Below are 22,285 nucleotides of genomic sequence, written 5' to 3'. Positions count from 1 at the left end.
TAACTTTTTTCTGTGTCAATCATTTGTTCTTGCCGTGGGGACCAGTTTATCGTTGTTTACTAAGTACACTTGAATACGTCAGTTTTCTGTGGGTCAAACCGAGTTTCAGAGAAAATAAATTCTTCCTTTTCGGGTCGATCTCACTAGATAGTTTCTTAACAAAAGCCTTGATTATAGCCTACCGTAAATGAAAAGGAAAAAATTCCAGAAACGGTCCTTTTCTACGAACCTCACCTCCGCCATGCAACTACTGAGTACCCTCTACCCCCTCCTGGGGGGAGTATGATAAATTATTTTTCGATCCTTCGAAAGTTGCATTACATATTGACGAACCGCGTGCACGCATGCGTGTCCTGTCGCGTGACCATTCGAAAGCGGAACCCGATGTTGTTATTAACTTGTTGTGCGGACAACTGTGCAGAAATATCAAAATTGTTTCGACGCTATTTCGTCCAAAATGGAAGAAGGAAGAATTAATGAGCCGGATGAACTTCAGGACGAAAGAGAACCACTTCTTTGCCCCAAACCACCAACTTATGCATCAGTCAATTGAAACCCCGGCCCCCCGACCCCCGGGACTTAGCGGGGATTTAACGCGTCCAAAGCCGGGATTTAACGCACTTTTAACGGCGCGTTGGCTCCGGTGGTCGGTGGTTTTAACAAAATGTCAGTAGAGCGGGGCCGTGGAGCGGTGATTTAACAGCACGCGATCACCTGATCCGGGGACGGCAGCCGGGATTTAACATAAAGGACTAAATGCTTTTCTCAAAATGTTCGTTCTGAGGAATCCGTTCTTAAAAGTCTCCACGCTTCTTCCTTGATAAAGCCTTTAGCGACGCCTGGGTTTGCATTTAATGTGTTTGCACGATAAAAATAGACTGATTGTACTTGGAATCTGCCACCTTTGTACACTATCGTCTCCAAGAAAGTAGTTTCTGTTTCTGAGATTTCAGCCGTGAATTATATCGTAGGGTGAAAGCTGTTTACCACCTTAAGATGAAATTCTTCTATTTTGTCTCTTCTTGTGTCCCACATGAGTTTAAAAGACGTCGACAATAACTCGTTTCCAAAGGATAGCCTTATTCTATTTTGTTTTCTATTTTGGCCTTGACATGACAGCAGAAACTGCGCGATTGTCGTGCCCATGGCTGTTTGATGTGCTTATCAGTAAAAGATAATCTTTTCCATTGAATTAGAACGAGCTTTCTTGAAAGACCACACTGAGCATCTCTCTTAAAAACCTGTTAGTTACTGCAACGAAATCAAGATTTTTGTCCGTTTTTTTTCCTGAAAGTCGATTCGGATGCCCCCTCTATGCGGGGCTTTTAACAGACGTCTAGGCCCCTAGGGCGGGGAAATAAGCCGGGTTTTATCACTTGGTAAATGTTAAATTCCCCGGTAAGTCCCGGGGGTCGGGGGGCCGGGGTTTCAATTGACTGATGCATTACTTGCACTTTCGGCTCGGCCGAGAGAAACAACAAGCTGGTAGATGCACTCGATTTGTTCTGTCCGTTTTCAAAGTTACGTTCTGTTCGCTTGGATTATGGGGACATCAAGCGTGGAACTATATTCCTCGCGTTGTATTCAGTGCAATTTCTATCTTTCAGGCGGTCCACTGGTTATCTGAAGACATGGGTTGCCCAAGTTTTGACTGCAGCTTTAATCAGCATTTCAACTTAACTCCACGTAAAGATGATCGTAATGCTGAAAGAACGTGTTACACAATATCTTCTCTAGCGGCCCTCCTGTCATATGTCGTTTTCATTGGTTGTTTTATCGTAGCCAAGCGTAAAGATTCGGCCTTGGTTTCACCCTCTGAGTCGATAATGGAAGATATTCAAAGGACCGATATAGTCTTACTGTTACTTGCTTTTGTCTTCATAACGGTGTCTTCTGCAAGCTCATTGGCCCTGTATTATAAAAAGCCGGGTACAATTTTTTTAAAATTTGGAAAGACGGCCGTAGCGGCAGAGTTCGTGGCACAGTGGATATCGGCCAACACTTGTCATGTGTTCGCCCTCAGTTCGTTCGCACTCGGTAAGTTAACTTTGTCTTCAGAACTACAACCCAAGAGAGAAGTGCTGCCAAGGTAAACAGTGTTCTCCCCCTTACCTCCCCTTTCCTCGAACTTCTAGTAACTTTTTAAATTGCAAGGCGCGAGTGATACCTAGTGATGCTCCAGTATCTCGAACCAGATCCCACTCTGCGCAGAGCAAATAAAACAAGCTGTGGGACATAGGGACGAAACATTTCGTATGTAGTATAATTTATATAGTTAAATTCAAACGTACTGCATGTTGTCGGGTATGTTTTTTGCAGCCTAGGGGTGTCAAATGGTCTTTGCGAGCATTTGCGAGCATGCGAGCACAGCGTTTTTCTTTGCGAGCACGAGCATTGACAAAAATTAGCCTTGCGAGCAACGAGCACTTTCCAAAAACCTACCTCCACTAAAAACCGAGCATGCGAGCACTTGTAAAAATGTGCGAGCACGAGCAAACGAGCACCCACTAAAATTTTGCGAGCATTGCGAGCACTGCGACATTTTGAGGGACCATTCTTGACTCCTCAGCCTGTCCAACTACTTTTGTCTTGGGACGTAGTCTGTTGTCTCAATTCATTTTACTACTTCAGGTACCTTTTCACAAGATGCCTTCAGACTCATCCGGGACGTCCAAAACGGAACCCTTGATGACGTCATAAGAATTCACGAAGACCTGTGCACAGTTGTTTTCAATACAGTATCGGCTTACAGCGTCTGGTTTGTGCTGCACTGGTTTACTTATGGAGCGGGCGTCATTGTAGCTGTCATTTATTTGTCTGAGGAAGTTGTCTTGAGTGTCAAATACCACACTCCATCGATGGACCTGGTCTTCCTTGGTGTGATATTTGTTAGTCTTCTCTATCTCTTTATACTGCCCTGTATTTGTGCTGCTAGGATTACAAGCAGCTGTGCAGGTAAGCTGAGCATTTGTGTAGACAAGAAGTAAAGTGAGCAAACAATAACTTTTACTTGCTTGGGCTAATTATGCATATTTTTTAAACGATTAGTCAAGGCGCGGGGGAGGTGTGATGGGTGCGTGCACTGTAACCCCCCCCCCCCCCCCCCCCCGCCCACGGGCCACAAAGGTCCGCCTAATCGGGGATTAAGGCTAAAAATGATATTCAGAATGCGGAAAAGGTGGACTTCAACAACTTCATTTTTCAACATTGCCTGAGGGAGAAAACCCTCCAACCCCCCCCCCCCCCCCCCAAGACACTCACTCCTCCGGCACTCGCATCCAGCCATTCAAAATCCTGCCTATGGCCCTGTATTTTTTAATATATTTTATTTTTTTATCCACGTTGTTTATTTTTGACCGCTTTAGTCGTCAGGATCAGTTTGCCGTCTGGGCGCGGCTGAAGCTTTTTGACCCTGTTTATATTTGTCGTGTTTATATATCCCTATTTCTTCGCCAGTAACCCTAAACGAGATCTTGAAAGCTAAAATATTTGTTTTTTTCCCGGAACACCCTAAGTGAGACCAAAATCCGAAATTCTCACCCCTAAGCGAGACGACAAGCATTCCGATCTCCGGACTCCCCCAGGACAAGATGCGACTGTGTATGAACCAGTACCCGTGTTTCCTCTGTATATTTGGTTACTTCAATATTTTGTCCTTTCTACTTTTTCTTTCAAAAGGAATCTACGAGAAAGTTAACTGCACCACATCTGATGACTGGAATGAAGGACACCCGTTCAGAGATCGTCGTAACATCTTTCTTTTCGTTTCCTACGCAAAGGACAGGCATTGTGAGTTTAAAGTTGGTAGAATCACGTTTAACACTTCCTTGACCTGGATTTCATTTTTCCTTGGACTAACGGCTTTGCTGTTCCACTTCTTCTTGTAACTTTTAAAATCTAAAGCGATCGAGGAAAAAGACAGTTGTCTGAAAAAAGAAATTGCAGGCATGCTTACCTTAACTGTTTGTTAAGGTTTAATTGTTACTGAATTTGGAGAAGGCAATCTGCGAATTGGCGGAAACGAATATAAATTTTCTTACCTCTGCAGTAAAAGACAACATAGTAAGTATCTTCAACCAAAAATTTATACTCAGTGAGCTGGGCTAACGAAATAAAAGATGACTTTGAAGCAGTGTCGCCGCCGCCATTTTGGAAATTCCTACCGCGCTACGGAAGAGGTTCCATCTGTTTGTCGGCTTTACATGAGGATTGGGTTCCTCCCTGCCGACAGCCTTTTGCATTTTTTTTTCTCTTTTTAAATTGCAATAAAGTTGTTATAAATTATAAAAAATGAATACGTTTTAGTTTATTTATCAGTTACTACAGAAGATTAGTCCTTGAATTGCGTCGTCAATAATTTCGAATAATTGCTTTTAAACAATAAAACCGTTTGTTTGAAATTACTTACAGGGACAGTCTTACTTCCGCTTATGTCACGGTTTGTCACCACCGAAAGTTGCGTTACGTAACAGGAGACCAATTTCAAATTAGACGTTTCTGTATGCATATCATCCTCGGAGACCCAGGGGCAGTTAGTGGGGGCGGGGAAAAGTCTATAGGGGCGAAAAAAAAAAATCGGCGAAGAAAAGTCAAGAACGAAAAAAATAGCCCCTATTTTTTTCGTTCTTGACTTTTCTTCGCCGATTTTTTTTTTTTCGCCCCTATAGACTTTTTCCCGCCCCCACTAACTGCCCCTAGGTCTCCGAGGATGTATGCATATGTGACCTCGGTCGAATCGAAAGCGAAACAACATTGGTTTCCGTTTCGACATACGCAGTGGCAAACACTGAGGAGTAAACACCGACTCTATTCAGTGTAAGATTCGAGTCAAAGATGGAAGAAGGCCTTGATGGAGGGAATGTTGGCAATGAAGTTCAGAATGAAATAGAACCACTTCTTAGCCGCAACCAACCATCTTACATGCACTTCCGTGTTGGCCGACAGCCTCAACCAGCAAGTAAATGCACTCGATTTGTTCTGCCTGTTTTCAAAGTTACCTTCTGTTCGCTTGCACTGTGGGGACATCAGCCATGGAACTATCTTCCTCGTGTTCTACTCAGCGCTATTTGCATTTTTCAAACCGCTTTTGTTTTGTCGTCTGACTTCGGCTGCCCAGTCTTTGACTGCAGCGTCAATCGAAGATTAAACGATACAGCAACTACAGGTTCTGAAGTGGATGGTAAAGATTCCCTTAAAACTGTAAGCGCGTACAGGACATTATTTTCTTTAGCCGCTCTGGTCTCATACCTCCTAATGATTGGTTGTTTTATCGTAGCCAAGAGCAAATTGGACTCGGCCTTGGTGTCTCCCTCTGCATCAATGATGGAAGATGTTCAAAGAAAGGGTGCTTTGTTGTTATTTGTTGCTTTTTCTTTCATTACCGTGTCATTAGTAGGCGTGTCTGCCACTTTTTTCAAGTTGGCAAGTTTGCTGGACGGATATAAATTCAGCCTGACTGAAGCGGCTGTAGCAGCACAGTTCGTGGCATTATGGGCATCAGTCAACACTTGTCACGTCTTCGCCGTCAGTTCTTTTACAATCGGTAAGTACCTAGTATTGTTACTTATATTCGCGGGAACTTAATTTCGCGGAACTTAAATTTCGCGATTTGGTTAAAAAAAAACGGTTAAAAGGAACTAAATTTCGCAAACATTATCAAAATACTGGTCTGCATTAAAAACAGTTAAACTCACAATTGCGACAACACTGATTTTAATTTTCCATGGCTATGGTTTCTATAGACTTTCTCAAAGTCCTTCGACGCGCGGTTTAGGTATGTGGCGTACGAAGGGTTTAATTGCCATATAACTGTCAAAAACCATCACATAGACAACATATGATGTAAAATGTGAACTTACCTGGCTGTTTATTATATTTTCTGTCGATATAAATTTTCTTTCTATAAATTTTCATACAAATCCTTATAATTTCGACGCCTCCATTTTGACCGAGTTGTCAAAGCGTGAGCCTGGGCTCCCTGTGTTGCCGTTATCGTTATTATGAAAGCTAAACAGGTTTTAAGTATCTGTATCTTGGTTACCTTAGGTACTTTTGCACAAGATGCTTTCAGGCTCATTCGGGACGTTCAAAATGGAACCCTTGATGACGTTATTAGAATTCATGAAGACCTATGCACGGTTGTTTTCAATACAGTATCAGCTTACAGCGTCTGGTTTGTGGTGCACTGGTTTACTTATGGAGTTGGCGTCGTCGCAGCTGTCATATTCATGTCCGAGTTGGTGTTCTTTTGGGACAAGTATCCAGTGTTTTTTAAGGTCACCATCAGCTTTTTCTTACTTTGTTTCTTCTACGTGTTTATACTCCCATGTGTATGTGCTGCTCGAATCACAAGCAGCTGCGCTGGTAAGTCTGAAAATTATAAACAACAAAATGTGCAACAGTCCCACTACACTACACAAGATTTTCTGAAAACTACCCCTCCCAGGCATCACTCTCACCCCCCCCCCCCCTACCACCCTTCACCCCCCGGGCTGTGCCGTGCATACTTGAACTCATTACGCACATTCTAAAAGGCTAGTTTCCATATATAAATTGTTGATCTATCGTTCTAAGGAAATTTGAAATGAGTATCCAGATTGAGAATTATTCTACGTATGGTTTACTTGCATAGGTGCATGGCGATCTTGCATCTATAAAGTTTACACAGTCTAATTTAGACCAGCTTATATTAAATCCTACTCTTTAGAAACCAATATCCACGTTACTTCCGACTTATGTCTTTGCTTGTTTTTGTTTGTTTTGTTTTCAACGAAATATACGAAAAAGTTAACTGCACCACATCAAATGACTGGAATGAAGGACATCCGTTCAAAGATCGTCGTAACATCTCTCTGTTCATGTCCTATGCTAAGGACAGGCGTTGTGGGTTTAAAGTTGGAAGAATCACGTTTAACACTTCTCTGGCGTGGTTTTCCTTATTCTTGGGACTCACAGCTTTGCTGTTTCACTTCTTGTAACCTTTCCAACAACTCGAGGAAAAGACACACACGCTTAGACGTCGAACGAGGCGGCTCTGGGTCCAGTGTAAATGGAGGATCTATCTTGCAGCGTACTTTAAAACGTTTCTAAATCAATAACAGTTGTGAAAAACGAACAATAACCAATCTCGGAACGTATAACCTGAGAATTCGTGCAGACATCTTGAGAAGATACCTTTCCGGAAAAAATAGAGCCTACCTTTCGTTTCTAACGAACTAGCTGTGTGCCCTTAGTCACAGGTAGTGAGTACATTTTTAATGAACAGCAAAATTGTCAAATCCAATTGCTTTTCCTTTTTTTTCGATGCTCATATATTAAATGACCAGTTCAACATAATTTTATGCGGTGTGCACTGAATCCTGCGTGTCCAATTAACTTTGTGTTCAGTTCTTCTATAAGTACAGTACAGACCCAGTCCGTCTGCGCAGTCTCGAGGTTTGTTTTACCTTGCCTCATGCCACGTGTCTAGACACGTGACATGATGATATGGTGGAGGGGTGTTTCCTGCAATCCTGTGTAAGAATTCTTAGCATTTCCAGTGTAAGATTCCTAATGTTAGATTCTCAATGTAAGCCGATTACATTAAAATTCTTCAGATTCTGGCGGGTTTATTTAATGATAGTTACAAATAAATTGTTGCTGTGTAGCACTTCGGATTGCAACCCCTGTAAACAAAGTTTTCAAAAAGTGTTTTTGTTCTTATATCTAAAGAAAGAAACGTTTTGTTGTTTTTTAAAACCTGTGTTCACTACAGTCCCGGGTGAGGCTATTGAACAGATTTAAGTATACAGTTGTATACACCTGTTACAGTTCTTTTCAACACAGTGTCACTTACAGCTCTGGTTTGTGCTGCACTGGTTTACTTATGGAGTTAGCATTGTCGTAGCTGTCATATTGATGTCCGAGATGGTGTTCTTTTGGGACAAGTATGACTGAACTGAACTGAATTTGCAAGTACAAGCGTCTTACAGACGTTCAGAATTGAAGGGTAACTAAACAAGAAACCGTGTCACACAAACAAAATACACCCGGGCAGTTAGAAAAAAATAATAAAAAGTATTAGAGAGAAATTATATTAGATCAGTTCTAGTTCTCTTAGATTTAATAACCAGAAAACTCCGTTATTCTTTACAAAGGGATATAAACAAGACAACTATTGACACCGGGGCTTGACTTTGCAACGGAATTTAGTTGTAGTCAATTGTTCGTGTGAGGCTGCTGGCTTATATAAACATTGCAGACGAAGATTGCATAGCCTGTTCCAGGCGTTCGGTTAGTGGGGAGCGGCTCGAAAAGAAAACGACGAGCGAAATATAAAATAGGAAGGGTCGCGTTTTCATCTTTTACTCGCTATTCTTCGCGCTGTTCCCCACTAACCGAACGCCGGAAACAGGCTAAAGTGTTCGCGGTACGGATTAGAAATCATCTTTTTAAAAATAAAGTTAACTCTGGCGTTTCCATGTGAAACGGTTATATACTTATGAACTGTTGCGAATCGATTAACTAAATGACTACCTCGATAGGCCTGGCATAATAACTATAATTCCCCTAGTGCGAAGTACTATGCGTACGTTTTGCTATGTTTCAAAGAAGTCCCTTAGTTTTCTTTTGTGTTGTCGCTAAGTCAGGCGAAGGAGCAAGTTTCCTGTACCTCTGGCACCCCGTAACGAGTGCTGGCTGTCAAGCCATTGGCTCTACTGAGCATAATCCGCCCATAATGGGTTCGAGACTGGGTTATTCTCCTCTCTCCGTAAGTATCACAGCGAAGGTCACTGTTTGTTTAACTGCTCACTCCGTCAAGAGCTAAATCTGTTAATAGAGATATTTGCTGAGCTCACAAATACAAGCAAATACGCGATTACGCGTCCGAGTAGCCATAAAACGTTGCGTTACACAGGGATTCTATCAAAAATATTAAATTTGAAAATAAAAAAAAGGAAAAAAAAAAAAAAAAAAAAAATTCAAAAAAAAAACGACCGGTTAGGATATGAAGTTAATTTCCCAACCCCAAAAACGAAAGGGAATCTAATTACAGGGAATCTAATTTCCTTTTATGTCACTTCCACCGAATGTTGCATTTCATAATGTGCGACCTAACTAAAATTAGTCGTTTGTGTATACGTAAAGTTGCGTGTGCATGTCATGTGATCTGGGCCGAATCGAAAGTGAACAACCTTGATTTCCTTTTCAACATTCGTAGTGAACAAACCCTGAGGAGTTACCACAGACGGTATTCAGTCAAACATGGAAGAGAAAGGACCAAGTGATGGAGAGAATGACCAAAATGAAGATCAGAATGAAATAGAACCACTTCTTAGCTGGCACAACCAACCATCTTACATGCACTTCCGTGTAGGCCGACAGCCTGAACCAACAAGTAAATGCACTCGATTTGTTCTGTCTGTTTTCAAAGTTACCTTCTGTTCGCTTGGACTGTGGGGACATCAGGCATGGAACTATATTCCGCGTGTTCTATTCAGCGCTATTTGCATTTATCAATTCGCTTTTATTTTATCTTCAGTTGTCCTCGACTGCCCAATCTTTGACTGCAACTTCTATCAAAGACACAATACTACAGTTTATGGTATTAAAGTGGATGGTAAAGATTTCTCTGAAACTGTTGATGTGCGCGAAACAACATTTTCTCTAGCCGCTCTGGTCTCATACCTCGTAATGATTGGTTGTTTTATCGCAGCCAAGAGCAAAGACTCGGCCTTGGCGGGTCCCTCAGCATTAATGATGGAAGATATCCCAAGAAAGGATGCTTTTCTGTTATTTGTTGCTTTTGTATTCATAACAGTGACGTTTTTAGGCGCGTCTGCCACGATTTCCGTCATGACGACACATGGGCTTGTCGTAAACGGCTGGTCTGTAGTGTTTGCAGCAGCAGTGATACTGTCATTTTGGGCATCAATCAACACTTGTCACGTCTTTGCCATCAGTTCTTTTGCATGCGGTAAGTGTTTATCAGTCAACTTCCAGATGAGATGCCACATAGCAGGCGTCACAGCCTTTTGATTGACCTCCTTCTCCATTGTTAACTTGATGTTGGGGTGTGTTGACCATCGTCCTAATCGCTGCTAAATAAACAAAAAAAGGGGATCAGTGTGGTGAGACTGACCGACATCTCACCACATGAATCCGCGAGCACCTTTCAACTGACAAAATTTCCCCTTTTTTCATTTCGTTCAAAACAGAACCATCGATGACGTCATAAGAATTCATGAAGACCTGTATACAGTTGTTTTCGATACAGTTTCAGCTAACAGCGTCTGGTTTGTGGTGCACTGGTTTACTTATGGAGCAGGCATCGTCGTAGGTGCCATATTTGTGTACGAGTGGATGTCCATTTGGGAGGATTCGGAAATGGAGTGTGCCGACAAGGTCTTCTACGGCTCTTTTGCACTTCTGTTCATCTACATGTTTTTACTCCCATGTTTATGTGCTGCTCAGATCACAAGCAGCTGCGCTGGTAGGTAAAACATTTGCAACAAAAAGTACAACACTCACACTACACTGTCATTTTTTTTACTACTCCCTCTCGTACCCCCGCCCCATTGCCTCGCTGTACCTGCGTTAGCCCTTCGTGAGAACTTAGATCAGTTTACATTGAATTATGTTCTTTAATTTACAAACTAAAATCCGTGTCACTTCCAATTTTTTCCTTGCTTTTCTTGTTTTTGAAGGAGTCTACGAGAAAATCAACTGCACCACATCTGATGACTGGAATGAAGGACATCCGTTCAAAGATCGTCGCAACATCTCTCTGTTTGTTTCTTACGCAAGCAACAGGCGTTGTGGGTTTAAAATTGGCAGAATTACGTTTAGTTCCTTTCTGGCCTGGTTTTCCTTTTTCCTAGGAGTTACAGCTTTGCTGATTTACTTCTTGTAATAGGATAAATTGCTCACGCTTCGACGTTGCAAGAAGAGGCTCTGTATCCAATGTAAATGGAAGTACTATCTCTCCTGTCATCGTCTGTTTTTTAATGTTTCTCAATCAAAAACTGTGAAAAAAACTACTGTAAGTTTGTATATACATGTTTTTATCAGAAGAACTTAAGCGGAGATTTTGAGCACATCGTTTCCTCAAGAAATGGACCTTTTTTTTTATTCTAACGAACTAGCCGTGTACTCTTAGTAAGAGCTAGTGAGTCAATTCATATTGATAATATTCGTATCAGTAACAAAACTGTCGAATCTAATGGATTTGACTTCTGTTAGATACGTTTGTTTATTGAAACCTGTGTCCAATTTCACCTGTTCATCTTGTAATTGCAGCGTCAGATCCAGAAGAGAGGGTGGGAAATGGGGGTGGGGTGGGGGGGAGGGAGGTTGCATTCTTGCTTTAAAAGGAGGGCAGGAGCATAAAACATGTTCAGTTACGCTCGTGTGCCCCATTCACGAGCGTAACTGGAAAGTACACTGAGAAGAGTTTCAAATGTGGAACTATGTCTGGTCAAGAAACAAATATGGCACAAGACAAGGTTTTAGGAGATTTTTACTTACACAGGTCGAACGTACCGTAGAGGATTCGGTAATCATAGTGTTATCTCTAACGCATCGATACAAGTAATTAGTTGCCTTTGTCCGATGTTAAAAATAGACATCTTATGAACCAAGCTTGCATGTTTAATGCAGACGTAGAAATATTGATCTCGTTTATTTTTTTAGACTGACTTTTCCATAAATTCTCTTAAATTAAAAAAAAAAAATTTAAAAAAATCCGACAGTACGAGATCAAGGACCACCATACTTAATGAGCCATACGGTAGAATATTCATATGTAATATCAAGATTTGTTTTTTACAACAGCCGGAATGCTTATCGTTTAAAGGACACTGAAATCAAACTAGCTCTTCCACAACCACGCACATTCATTATCTAAAGAGAAGTTTTTCACACAGTGAAGCTCAGTTGTAAAACAATTTACCCCCAGAATTACGGCAAGCGACTTTAAGCGATTTTAAGGCAAATTAAATTGAGTCGTCACAGTTTTAAGAAAAAAAAATTAACACGGCACCAATTAGAAAAGCAGCGTCCATTGTTTTGAATTTTATTTTTTTTTTACTTGTAGTTAGGTAAGTAGCTAGCTAGTTGATAATAATTTTAAATGGCTGATGGAAATACTTTCCAAAGTCATCGTATCGTATGATGGTACGTCTAGTAGTCTTGCACTGTCTTCTCCGGCATATCCCTGGGCGGCCCGGGGTGGGGGCATAATAAGCATATTTAATTAAAATGATACTAGCATGTTTTTTTCTTTGTCCCTCTGTATGATAATGTTGGAACCTTTTAACCATTCCGGTGTATATTGAGAAACTCGTGCCCCGGTGTTTAAAAACACAACCTTAAAACCAGAGCATTTTTTGTAACAATACAGTGTAACAAAAGGATGAAACGAGTGAGCTATCCCTCACAAGGACGAATTCAAATCTTTTAAACTCCCTCATCTCCTCGAAAGCCAAAAAAAAAAAAGAAGAAAAGGAAAAATCGCCTGCATTTTCGGATGACCAAAAATAACCGTTTTGTTTCATTTGAGACTTCCGGTTCACATTTCCCACCCCTGGTCACCCCTCCAAGGCTGATGCGTGACGTTAGAACCCGAAAGCGAAACTTGGGTTAGTTTTGAAACACCGTGCGCGTACAAAATTGAAGACGGAAGACCACGGAACGTTATCACTGCTTTGGATATGCACACATAAGCGTAACAATGAGCCTCTGTGGTTGTTACCTAAGAATGGCACAAGAGTCAGATGATTCAGCAGCTAAAGTTGATGATAATCAAGAAGTGGAACCGCTTATTCCTCCACGACATCCGACTTACTTGAACTTCCGTCTTCAAGAGCAGCAAGTTATATGCAGATGCACTAGATTTATTCTGGCTGTTTTCAAAGTCTCCTTCTGTTCGCTTGGATTATGGGGATATCAGTGGTGGAACTACATTCCTCGCATATTATTCATGGCAGTTTGCATCTATCAAGTCGTTTACCAGGTGTATGTTGATTGTGGCTGTCCAAATTTTGACTGCCACTTCGTTCAAAATTTAACAGACAATAAGACACTATATAAAGATGACGTCGCAACTGGAGCCACAGTCTTCACCATACTATCTTTAGCCACACTCATCTCCTATCCCTGTTTCATTGGCTGTTTTATCGTAGCCAAGCGTAAAGACTCGGCTTTAGTGCCTCCCGCTGAATCACTGATGGACTTTCTTAACGAAACCGATGCGATACTGTTATTTATCGCTTTCGTAGGCATTATATTGTCATTTATGGGCTTGGCAGCCTCGTTTTATAAACTACCAGCGACTAATCAGATAAGAGATCTGCATTTTACCATCGCAGCAGTAACAGGGACTGGGGCCCAGTTCTTTTCACACTGGGCGTCAATCATCACTTGTCACGTCTTTGCTGTCAGTTCATCAACAATTGGTAAGTGACCCCTGCTCTTTATATTTAGCATTCACTCGTTATGCAGGAAATGCTTCCTTTTAGGAATTTTTTCCTTGGCCTTCTGTTGTGGGTGGCCAGGGAAAAAGAAGAAAGGGGATTCACTACAACGTTCAACCTCACAGCTTACCAACATACACTCTGAATCCCATATGGGATGATGCATTGCTGTATGTCCTAATTCATTCAGTTATATATCATCATTATCATCATCATCATCATTCCAAAAACTGCCTAATATTACAACTCAGAAGACGGCTTGCGTTTAATCTTTTATGGACAATGTTTATTTAGATTATCTTTTCTTCAGGTTCCCTTGCACAAAATACTATCAGGCGCATCCAGGACGTACAAAACGGAACTCTTGATGACATCATAAAAATTCATGAAGACCTGTGCACCGTTGTTTTTAATACAGTATCAGCTTACAGCGTCTGGTTTGTGGTGCACTGGTTTACTTATGGAGCAGGCGCCGTTGTAGCTGTCATATACATCTCGGAGGAATCTATTTCAAGGGCCAAGTATCATACTCATGCAATGGAATTTGTGTTTCTTGGCTTGCTTCTGGTCTGTGTTCTCTATCTGTTTGTGTTCCCTTGTGCGTGCGCCGCCAGGATTACAAGCAACTGCGCTGGTAAGATGACTAATTAGTGCGAAGATAGGAACAACAGACCACATCAAATAAAACTGCATGTGCTAAAATCTAGCCAGTGGGTACAAACCTCGGCTAGGTTTGGTAGTCTTTCACAAGCCCCTCCCCTCCCCACTCCCAAGGGGCGTTTACGTGTGATCTTGAATCTTGAATCTACAGTAAAACAAAACTGATTTAACTTAACAATTTAGCCAAATGTTTTGATCTCCTTTTCCCAGCCCCCAGTCTCCTTCGCACCCGTTATTTGGGCTTGCCAGGCAACGTTCCCTGGCGAAATGGCCGAATTTTGTTATCGTCCGTTTTGTGTATCTCTTAATCCTAATCATCCGCTTTTGTAACTTCAGGCATGGCATACACAGAAACATTAAAGACTCTGTAATTATTAATCCAGAAAACTGCCTCTTTTTTCTTTGTTCTGCTTTTGAAGGAATCTACGAGAAAATTAACTGCACTACGTCCGAAGATTGGCCCGCCCAAGGACATCCGTTCAAAGATCGTCGCAACATCTCTCTGTTCATTTCTTACGCTAAGGACAGACATTGTGGATTTAAAGTTGGAAGAATAACATTTAACACTTCTCTTGCGTGGTTGTCGTTTTTCTTTGGTCTTACGGGCTTGTTGTATCACTTCTTCTAACTTCTACACTGAAGATTTGGTATCAAAGATGATAGTGAATGCTGATTGGGGGAAAGGTTTTATCACAAATGTGGTGCAGTCAGGGTTTACTTTTAACCCGTCACTTTACGAATATTTATTTGGGATATTTTCCACCAATGACAATCAAAGATTACTTAGAATATTAAATTACACCTTGCTCAGTTTTCGCGTTATTATATCTAAACAAATAAGCTTCACAATAATTCTCTTGTCCTGACAGATTTTGTCAGCAAAATCTCGATTAAGTATAAACTAGACAGTAACTTAATTGTTTAATGTTGCTCCTCTTCTGGTTATAATTAATTTGGGTATAATAATTGTTTCTGTTCTTTGTAAAAATATTTTTTATTAACTGTAACTTTAAACTTGTAATTTACAACCTTGCAATGTATAAGCTGTAATTTAGAACCTTGCATTGTACCCTACTACCACAAGTCCATAATTCTGAATTATGGACTTCTGATACTTTCAGTGTCACTGCTGTGCGCATCAATAAAAACATGTAAAAATATATTTTAAAAAACTGATCTCTTTACGAGATAAAAGGAAATGTTTTAAAACTGAACTGGAAACACAAACAAACGAAGATAACTATTACTCACAATTTCGGGTTGCAAATCAAAGAAACAACGTACGTACGTATGAATCAGTACGTATTTCAAAAAGAGAGATAATGAACCGTCAAAAGACGTTTTTGAAATGCGAGGAACGTGACATAAGCTCTGCATACACATAAACTTGGACGACTAGGCTTCCGCGAAAGTTTTCCGATTCATTACAAACTGAGTTGCGTTACGTAGGTATAAATATAAACATTCTCGGAAAACAAGTAGCCGCGACGCACGCGTATAAGATTACAGAAACCGAAAATGAAAATAATTTGCGTTTGTTTCAAAAATAATATGACTGGAACGGAATTGCCGAGTTTTCAATTATTTGCGACTTACGTTCAAGGAAAGTTATAAGGTTTATTGAATATCTTTGTTTGTTGTCCTGGCATGGAAAATGCGGGGATGGCTGAACAAGGAGAGGTAATGGAACCTGGCAATGAAGCACAACCTCTTATTCCTCCTCCACAACCAACTCACCTGCGCTTCCGGCTTGGCCGCCAGCCACAAGAAGTTTCTAAATGGAATGGTTTCGTTTTAAATATCTTTAAAATTTCCTTCTGTTCGCTTGGATTATGGAGTCATAAATCTTGGAATTACATTCCTCGGGTTCTGGTCAGTGCAATCTGTGTTTTTCAAGCTGTTTACGACTTCTATGTCGTGCTTGGCTGTCGTGGCTTTGATTGCAGCTTCTTACAAAACTCTACGGATTCTAAAAAGCCGGCACATCACAAAGATGACCGTCAACTTGCAAATGCTGTCTACACAATAGTATCTCTTGCGGCTGTGATTTCCTATTTTCTCTTCATTTATTGTTTCATCGTAGCAAAACGCAAGGAATCAGCCTTGGAAACATGATTGGTAACTCCGTCTGAATCACTGAAGCAAGATCTTGACAGAACAAATATCAGGTGTTTGTGCTTTGCATTTGTCGTCATAACAGTGTTGTATTTATGCTCAGTGGCTGTGCTTTACTCCATTGTATGGAAAAGTCAGCCAAGAAATTCGTATTTTGTCGTACTAGCCATAGGCGTACGGGCACCTTCGGACCTGGGGGGGCGGAGACCTTGTTGCCCGAAAAAAAAAAATGGCATGGGTTGAAAGCCGAATAAACAGGCATACGAAAATGGACAACAGAACGTGCGTTAAATTAATCTCGTGACGTTGCCCAAAGATGTCAATGCACTGAATCCTTTTTCTTCGGAAATTTTTTTTATTCACGTAAGTTCAGCAAAAATGAAAGTATTTTTAGGAGGCAATTTACATTGTTTTCCCCCCACTTGAAAGTTATTTAAAATGCGTGAAACATTTAGAAGATGCACGGGTTGAAACATATTGTTGAAAGTTTTGAGCTCACTTGAGTCAAAAGCATTAGCTTCCTTACATTTGTAACCGTATCGCAGCTTTGTTTTTGGGTCCACCGCTCGCAAACGTTCAAACTATGGAAAAGCTGATTGCAGCTGAATCGTGCAGAATTTGCGAGAAAATCGAATATGATTATAGCAATTTGCAAGATGAAACGAAAGCAGATTAATGAGAAATTTGGACTTTTGAACTACAAAGTTCGGTATATTTCCAATATTTTTTTCTGTTGATATAATTCGTTTTGATTGTAATTTGAGGTTTGTCTGCTTATTTTTTTTTTCTCTGGCTTGTTGCCCGAATTCTTAGCGTTTTGCCCGAAAAATTTTGGCACTGGGGGGGCTGCAGCCCCCCTCGCCCCCCCGCCTCGTACGCCTATGGTACTAGCTACTGGAGTTGGGGCGCAGCTTTTGGCGCAGTGGACGGCGATAACAACTTGTCACGTGTTTGCAGTCAGTTCCTTTACACTTGGTGAGTTCTCTTCTCTATAAAGCGGTAATCAAGCGGTATCATAGAGCGGATTTTTACTCGAGTGTAAGAGGTAATTCGCATTTGCTTTCGTTTTGCCTTTCTACACTCAGTGATTCTCATCCAATCAGAACTCTAAAGTAAAACCAATACCGACCCTGAACTCTCCCTTTCACAGCCTTTAGGGATTGGATTCAGGCGCAGGCGAAGGGTTAACTCTTGGAAAATAAGCTGCGTAATCAAATTTAGGGGGATGTTTACGTTATACCTTAAGGTTACTATTTTTAGCGACTACTAATTTTAGCGAGTTTTATGAGCAAGATTTAGCGACTATTAAATTTAGCGATTTTCCGAAAATTAAAAAAAAAAAAATTTTAATATATAGCCAAGATGGAAATAAATGTTCAGTAATAGAACAAAGTCACTTAAAATTGAACGAACATTACCATTGTCAGAAAGAACAAAGTGAATTGCAAATGTTAGAAAGTCGTCCTCGTCAGAGAAATCAGACATGTTTCCCACGATGCCGGCGATCCCAGCTTTCTCCCAACCCTTCGTAATTGTTGCCCTACCTTCTGACGTTGTCATATAGTTGAAAGGGGCCACTGTATTTAATTTTGTGTTCCTCTGGCGGACAGGGGTATTAAATTAACGCGTATTAAACTTGACCGAGACAAATTTTAGCGAGTACTAAATTTAGCGATTTTGGCCCAACTCGCTAAAATCGCTAAAGCCGCTAATAATAGTAACCTTAAGGTAATAAGCTAAGTTGGTGATAAACTAAGCCGCTATTTTTTTTTCTTAGTTTTCTAGACTGTCCACAGCCCCTCGATTTTTCAACGCAAAAAACCCATTTGCTTCCTCCGTTTTGCGCTGGCGTCCAGTTCTCTCGCCGTTCTCACCGCGCGCTCATCGATCGAAAAAACACGAAAAAATAGAGGGCTGTGGGCAGTCTATTAGTTTTCCGACTTCCTATAGCTATCAGTTGATCCTCTGCAGGTCTGGCATTAAGTCAGGCTACCCGGTGTCTGTTCTTTTCTCTGATTGGGCGCTTTCCATTTAGAAAAAAAAATTCGGAAATTTTGTTGTGAATTTCCAGGAATTTCTCAACGGGAAAATGTTGTTCCATTTTGTCGCAAATTTCGCCTGTGTTGAGGTACTTAGCATTGAAGTCGGTAGCGATTTTGTCGAAAATCACCTTTTTCCTTTGTTTGCCCCCAAACATGTTTTTGATCAACCCATGAGGTTATTCAGTTCCTAACATCGTGATCCTGCCAAGTCTGCAGCTTGTTGCTGTTGTTGGATGTCACATTTTCTGGCTGATAGGGCGAGGGGGGAACGACTGGAATCTAAAGATTCTAAAGAAAACAAAGCAACTAATTTGAAACCATTTTGCGCGCGAAACAAGCATCGAAGTGCAGGCACCTCATTTAAATATGAGCACTTCAAAAGTGTACACCTTCCAAATTCCATCGAGTGCGTTGCGAGCAAGCAACACGAACACTGGTACATCATGACCTCTGACGCCATTTTAAAATGGCGGTGAAAATTTGGTTGCGGTGGGCCTGGAACTGGTAAAGATTACCGGGAAATGCAATTGGAACGCGAGAAACCAGTCGGGACGTTCCAACCGGGAAAACGGGACTACCTTTTGAGCAGTTCCACTTCTTCCGAGAATTTTCCAGTCGGGTGAACCGAAAAAAACGTTTTCCATTTACCCCCAAACCGGAATTTTCGACCAAATGGAAAGCGCCCAAATGTGTTTTTGAAGCAAAAAAGTGTGTTAATTTGTCTTTGCCAAAAAAATTTTCACAGGTACTGTTGCACAAGACGCCTACAGACTCATCCGGGACGTTCAAGACGGAACCCTTGATGACGTCATTAGAATTCATGAAGACCTGTGCACAATTGTTTTCAATACAGTGTCAGCTTACAGCGTCTGGTTTGTGCTGCACTGGTTTACTTATGGAGTTGGAGTTGTCTTATCTGTCATCTACATATCCAAAGAATTGCTTTACAGGAGCAAATATGGCACTCACACGATAAATTTGGTGTATCTCGGCTTATTCTTCCTATGCCATCTCTATTTGTTTCTTCTTCCTTGTATGTTTGCTGCTAACATTACAAGCAATTGCACTGGTAAGAAAGACATTATTCTTGCGGGACACAGCGGGCAATCCCGAGAGTACAAGACAGCCCCATTTTGATAAAATTGGCAACAGCTGCGTTGCGTCTTGTACGAGATGAAATAACATAGTTAAAATTGTTATTGACGCTAGAATGGTAAATGTAAAAATTGTAGCGAAACTTCTAGCGTCAATAACAATTTTAATTATCTTATTTCAGCCCCATTTTGATTTCTCGGGTAGCCAATCAGAGTGCAAAATTTGGATCATGTTCGCGGAGCTGCAATCTCGGACAAAACTAGTTGAGACATACGCATTTCACGCGAAGTCTTGTCCTGTAAGTTGGTAAAAAATATTTTATCTCCCTCTCCCCCTACTAAATGTTGGTTTATTGGGTACGTGATTCATCAGGCTTTGTCTTCACAACACGACAGCACTGGCAACATTAAAATGGGGGAGGGGGGTTGGAAACCTGAACTGTGCTACCAAAATTTGTGGAAATTTAATTGGCCAGGTTTCTCAACAGTTTTGCCCAAGATTGTAGCCACTAAAAATCAATACACAGTTCTGTAAAGAGTTCACCAGGATGCTTTCAGTGGTATTTGAGAATATTTTATATTAGATTGAGACGAACACGGCATGGATACGTCTTTAGTTATTTTTTATTCAAGGCTGTATTAGTTTATTCGAGACAGGTGTTAATAGAAAACTTGGTGGATATCGCCTTGTTTTATCAAGCATATTCTTAAATCTAGCATTATAAAAACCTACAAATGGTATATTGCAATTCCTGCGTTTTGATTGGTTAACAGGCAATGGTATATGAACTCATATACCATTGACTACAAATATGGTAGCCGATACGCGTCAACGAAAACAGGTTGGGAGCTAAAATATCGCAATTCTTTGGACGTTTTTAATAAAACAATTATTCCTCTCGCGCTTGTTGGATATGAGATCGTTATAGCCAACGCGCGCTCGTAGAATAATTGTTAATTAGCGAACGAATATATGGAAATAAGTTAAGACAATGATTTCCTGACGATGCGCAGTGTTTCCAATGGAAAAATAATCGAAAAACGAAAAAAAAGAAATATGAAAATATTGTTACATTCGCGGGAGAAAAGCGGGGCATTCGTTTCTTTGGCCTTCCTATTGGGTCTTAAGCTCTTATTGCTCTGACTTACTCTTTTATCTCTTACTGACCAATCCTGAGCACTTTTTAATAAAAAATAACTCAAAAATTGCTTCCCGATAAAAAGTTAAGGCGTTGCGTATTCAGTTCAGATCTATCGATTACATGCGAGAAATGACAGTGATAACAGCATCACATTTATTTATTATCTTTTGCTTTCTTTTTGTTTTGTTTGAAGGAGTCTACGAGAAAATAAACTGCACCACATCTAATGACTGGAATGAAGGACATCCGTTCAGAGATCGTCGTAACATCTCTCTGTTTATTTCCTACGCTAAGGACAGGCGCTGTGGGTTTAAAGTTGGTAGAATCACGTTTAACACCTCTCTGGCGTGGTTGTCGATTTTCTTTGGACTAACGGGCTTGTTGTATCACTTCTTTTAATTTTCTCCAAGTCTTCAGCTGATGCCTACTAACCGTATACGTATACGAACAAACGTTGCGATCAAAGAAAAGAGAAACCATGAATGTACCTTACATATTCATGCACTCTTGTTCTTTAGCACTGAAACACCACGAACTTCAATCAAACAACGGTCAACTGCCACTACACACCTCTGGAATTATCTTGTCCGCTATCACGCCTCTGCAGGGCAACCTCTCTCGGGCGAACGACTATACATGAATAGATTTTATCCTTGAATTATCCGCCTAAACTGACGATGGACACTGTGTCGTAAATTTTGGTTTAAACTATTTAACTCTGTGATACTCTCAAGTAACTTTTGGCATTATCAACTATCACTGAACCAACGAAACTATTAAATGCAACCTTCGCATGTTAATTTTGCATAGTCCATCGACATGGTCTCTATCGAGCAAACTGCATGCTGCGTTGATATCGTGTCTTTTAAGATTCCAGAGTAAGTTTCGTTGGAAATGTTTTCAATTTCAAAAAAACATCGGCGCGCATCAATACAAGTCTGCAGTGTTCTGGCTACCTTTCTAATGTACTATATCATAATAAAGATAATTAAGAGAATTCATGTGGTGTCTCCTTGTTTTTACTTGGAGCTAGATCCTTTTTGACACATCAACTGAATAAAGTTTTTTTTCTTCTTCTTCTTCGATTGTTTTCAGTGATGTTACTTAACAGTCTAGAAACACGGCGACTTTTATTCTACTCACTGTAATTCTTAGGGACAACGCGTCAAAAAGTAACAGTTCACTTTGTCCCAGAGAAAACATTTCATGTAATCAGAAACTCGTCAGGGATTTCTGATATAATACTGTACCTGTTGATGCCCCAGCAGGTTGTCATATGTTATAGCATAGTACTGAACGAATGTGTTGTTTTGTGCTTATACCATATTTTCTCGATTAAACGCCCCCGGCGTTTATTTCAAACTTGGCCCAATAAAGCCGGCGTTTATTTGATTCCAGCAGTTTGTTCAAGCCCTATGTTTCTTAGAAATCATTTTCATTCACTATTTTTAACAGCCATATATGTAGGCATCATTTCCAAAGCATATTACACCTTAAATAAATGTTAAAGGGGTTTGTTTTCAAATACAGCTTGGAGACCCGGCGTTTATTCGGGGCCCGGCGTTTAATCGAGAAAATACGGTACTTATGCCTGTGCTTATGTTTGTGCTTCTATTTAGCCAAACCAATAAGACCAATGTGAGGGTGCTCCAAGCTTTATCTGAGCCCTAAAAGATACCATGCATTCTAAAACGGACAGATAAGAAATTTAAAAATTTCATGACTGGTCGATCTGAACCGCCAACGCAGTATAACGGCTCTATTTTATTTCTTTGCGTGCA

General features: G+C 40.7%; 5 protein-coding genes and 1 pseudogene across 8 annotated transcripts; all 6 read left to right on the top strand.

Moving 5' to 3' along the window:
- The first annotated feature begins 1,481 nt into the window (after positions 1–1,481).
- On the top strand, positions 1,482–4,447 carry LOC144643130 (uncharacterized). The gene is made up of 3 exons (XM_078502294.1): positions 1,482–2,037; positions 2,632–2,955; positions 3,679–4,447. The coding sequence occupies exons 1-3, from the start codon at positions 1,632–1,634 to the stop codon at positions 3,885–3,887; spliced, it is 939 nt and encodes a 312-aa protein (XP_078358420.1). The 5' UTR covers positions 1,482–1,631; the 3' UTR covers positions 3,888–4,447.
- Positions 4,448–4,730: 283 nt separating this feature from the next.
- LOC144643144 (uncharacterized) lies at positions 4,731–8,622 on the top strand. Its single transcript, XM_078502306.1, has 3 exons — positions 4,731–5,542; positions 6,046–6,364; positions 6,773–8,622. Exons 1-3 carry the CDS (start codon positions 4,834–4,836, stop codon positions 6,975–6,977), a joined length of 1,233 nt encoding a protein of 410 aa, XP_078358432.1. The 5' UTR covers positions 4,731–4,833; the 3' UTR covers positions 6,978–8,622.
- A 414-nt stretch (positions 8,623–9,036) lies between these two features.
- LOC144643123 (uncharacterized) lies at positions 9,037–14,793 on the top strand. 4 transcript variants are annotated; one of them, XM_078502283.1, is made up of 4 exons: positions 9,037–9,376; positions 9,521–9,955; positions 13,762–14,085; positions 14,531–14,793. In XM_078502283.1, exons 1-4 carry the CDS (start codon positions 9,244–9,246, stop codon positions 14,737–14,739), a joined length of 1,101 nt encoding a protein of 366 aa, XP_078358409.1. In that variant the 5' UTR covers positions 9,037–9,243; the 3' UTR covers positions 14,740–14,793. The 4 variants fall into 4 exon arrangements, with proteins under 4 accessions (XP_078358409.1, XP_078358406.1, XP_078358407.1 ...); XM_078502280.1 differs by having other exon boundaries at positions 9,037–9,955; XM_078502281.1 differs by lacking the exons at positions 9,037–9,376; positions 9,521–9,955 and adding an exon at positions 12,611–13,433 and having other exon boundaries at positions 13,870–14,085; positions 14,531–14,786.
- On the top strand, positions 10,013–11,261 carry LOC144643139 (uncharacterized). Its single transcript, XM_078502303.1, has 2 exons — positions 10,013–10,471; positions 10,686–11,261. The coding sequence occupies exons 1-2, from the start codon at positions 10,342–10,344 to the stop codon at positions 10,889–10,891; spliced, it is 336 nt and encodes a 111-aa protein (XP_078358429.1). The 5' UTR covers positions 10,013–10,341; the 3' UTR covers positions 10,892–11,261.
- An 808-nt stretch (positions 14,794–15,601) lies between the features above and the next one.
- On the top strand, positions 15,602–16,469 carry LOC144642161 (uncharacterized; annotated as a pseudogene).
- Positions 16,470–17,107: 638 nt separating this feature from the next.
- On the top strand, positions 17,108–21,320 carry LOC144642160 (uncharacterized). Its single transcript, XM_078501150.1, has 3 exons — positions 17,108–17,201; positions 19,014–19,337; positions 20,698–21,320. The coding sequence occupies exons 1-3, from the start codon at positions 17,108–17,110 to the stop codon at positions 20,901–20,903; spliced, it is 624 nt and encodes a 207-aa protein (XP_078357276.1). The 3' UTR covers positions 20,904–21,320.
- Positions 21,321–22,285: the final 965 nt, after the last annotated feature.

This window comes from Oculina patagonica, chromosome 2, assembly GCF_052425735.1.
Source record: "Oculina patagonica isolate OP01 chromosome 2, crgOcupat, whole genome shotgun sequence".
NCBI lineage: Eukaryota > Metazoa > Cnidaria > Anthozoa > Scleractinia > Oculinidae > Oculina > Oculina patagonica.
Note: the sequence above shows the minus strand (reverse complement) of the source record. Positions and strands in the feature narration are given on the sequence as shown.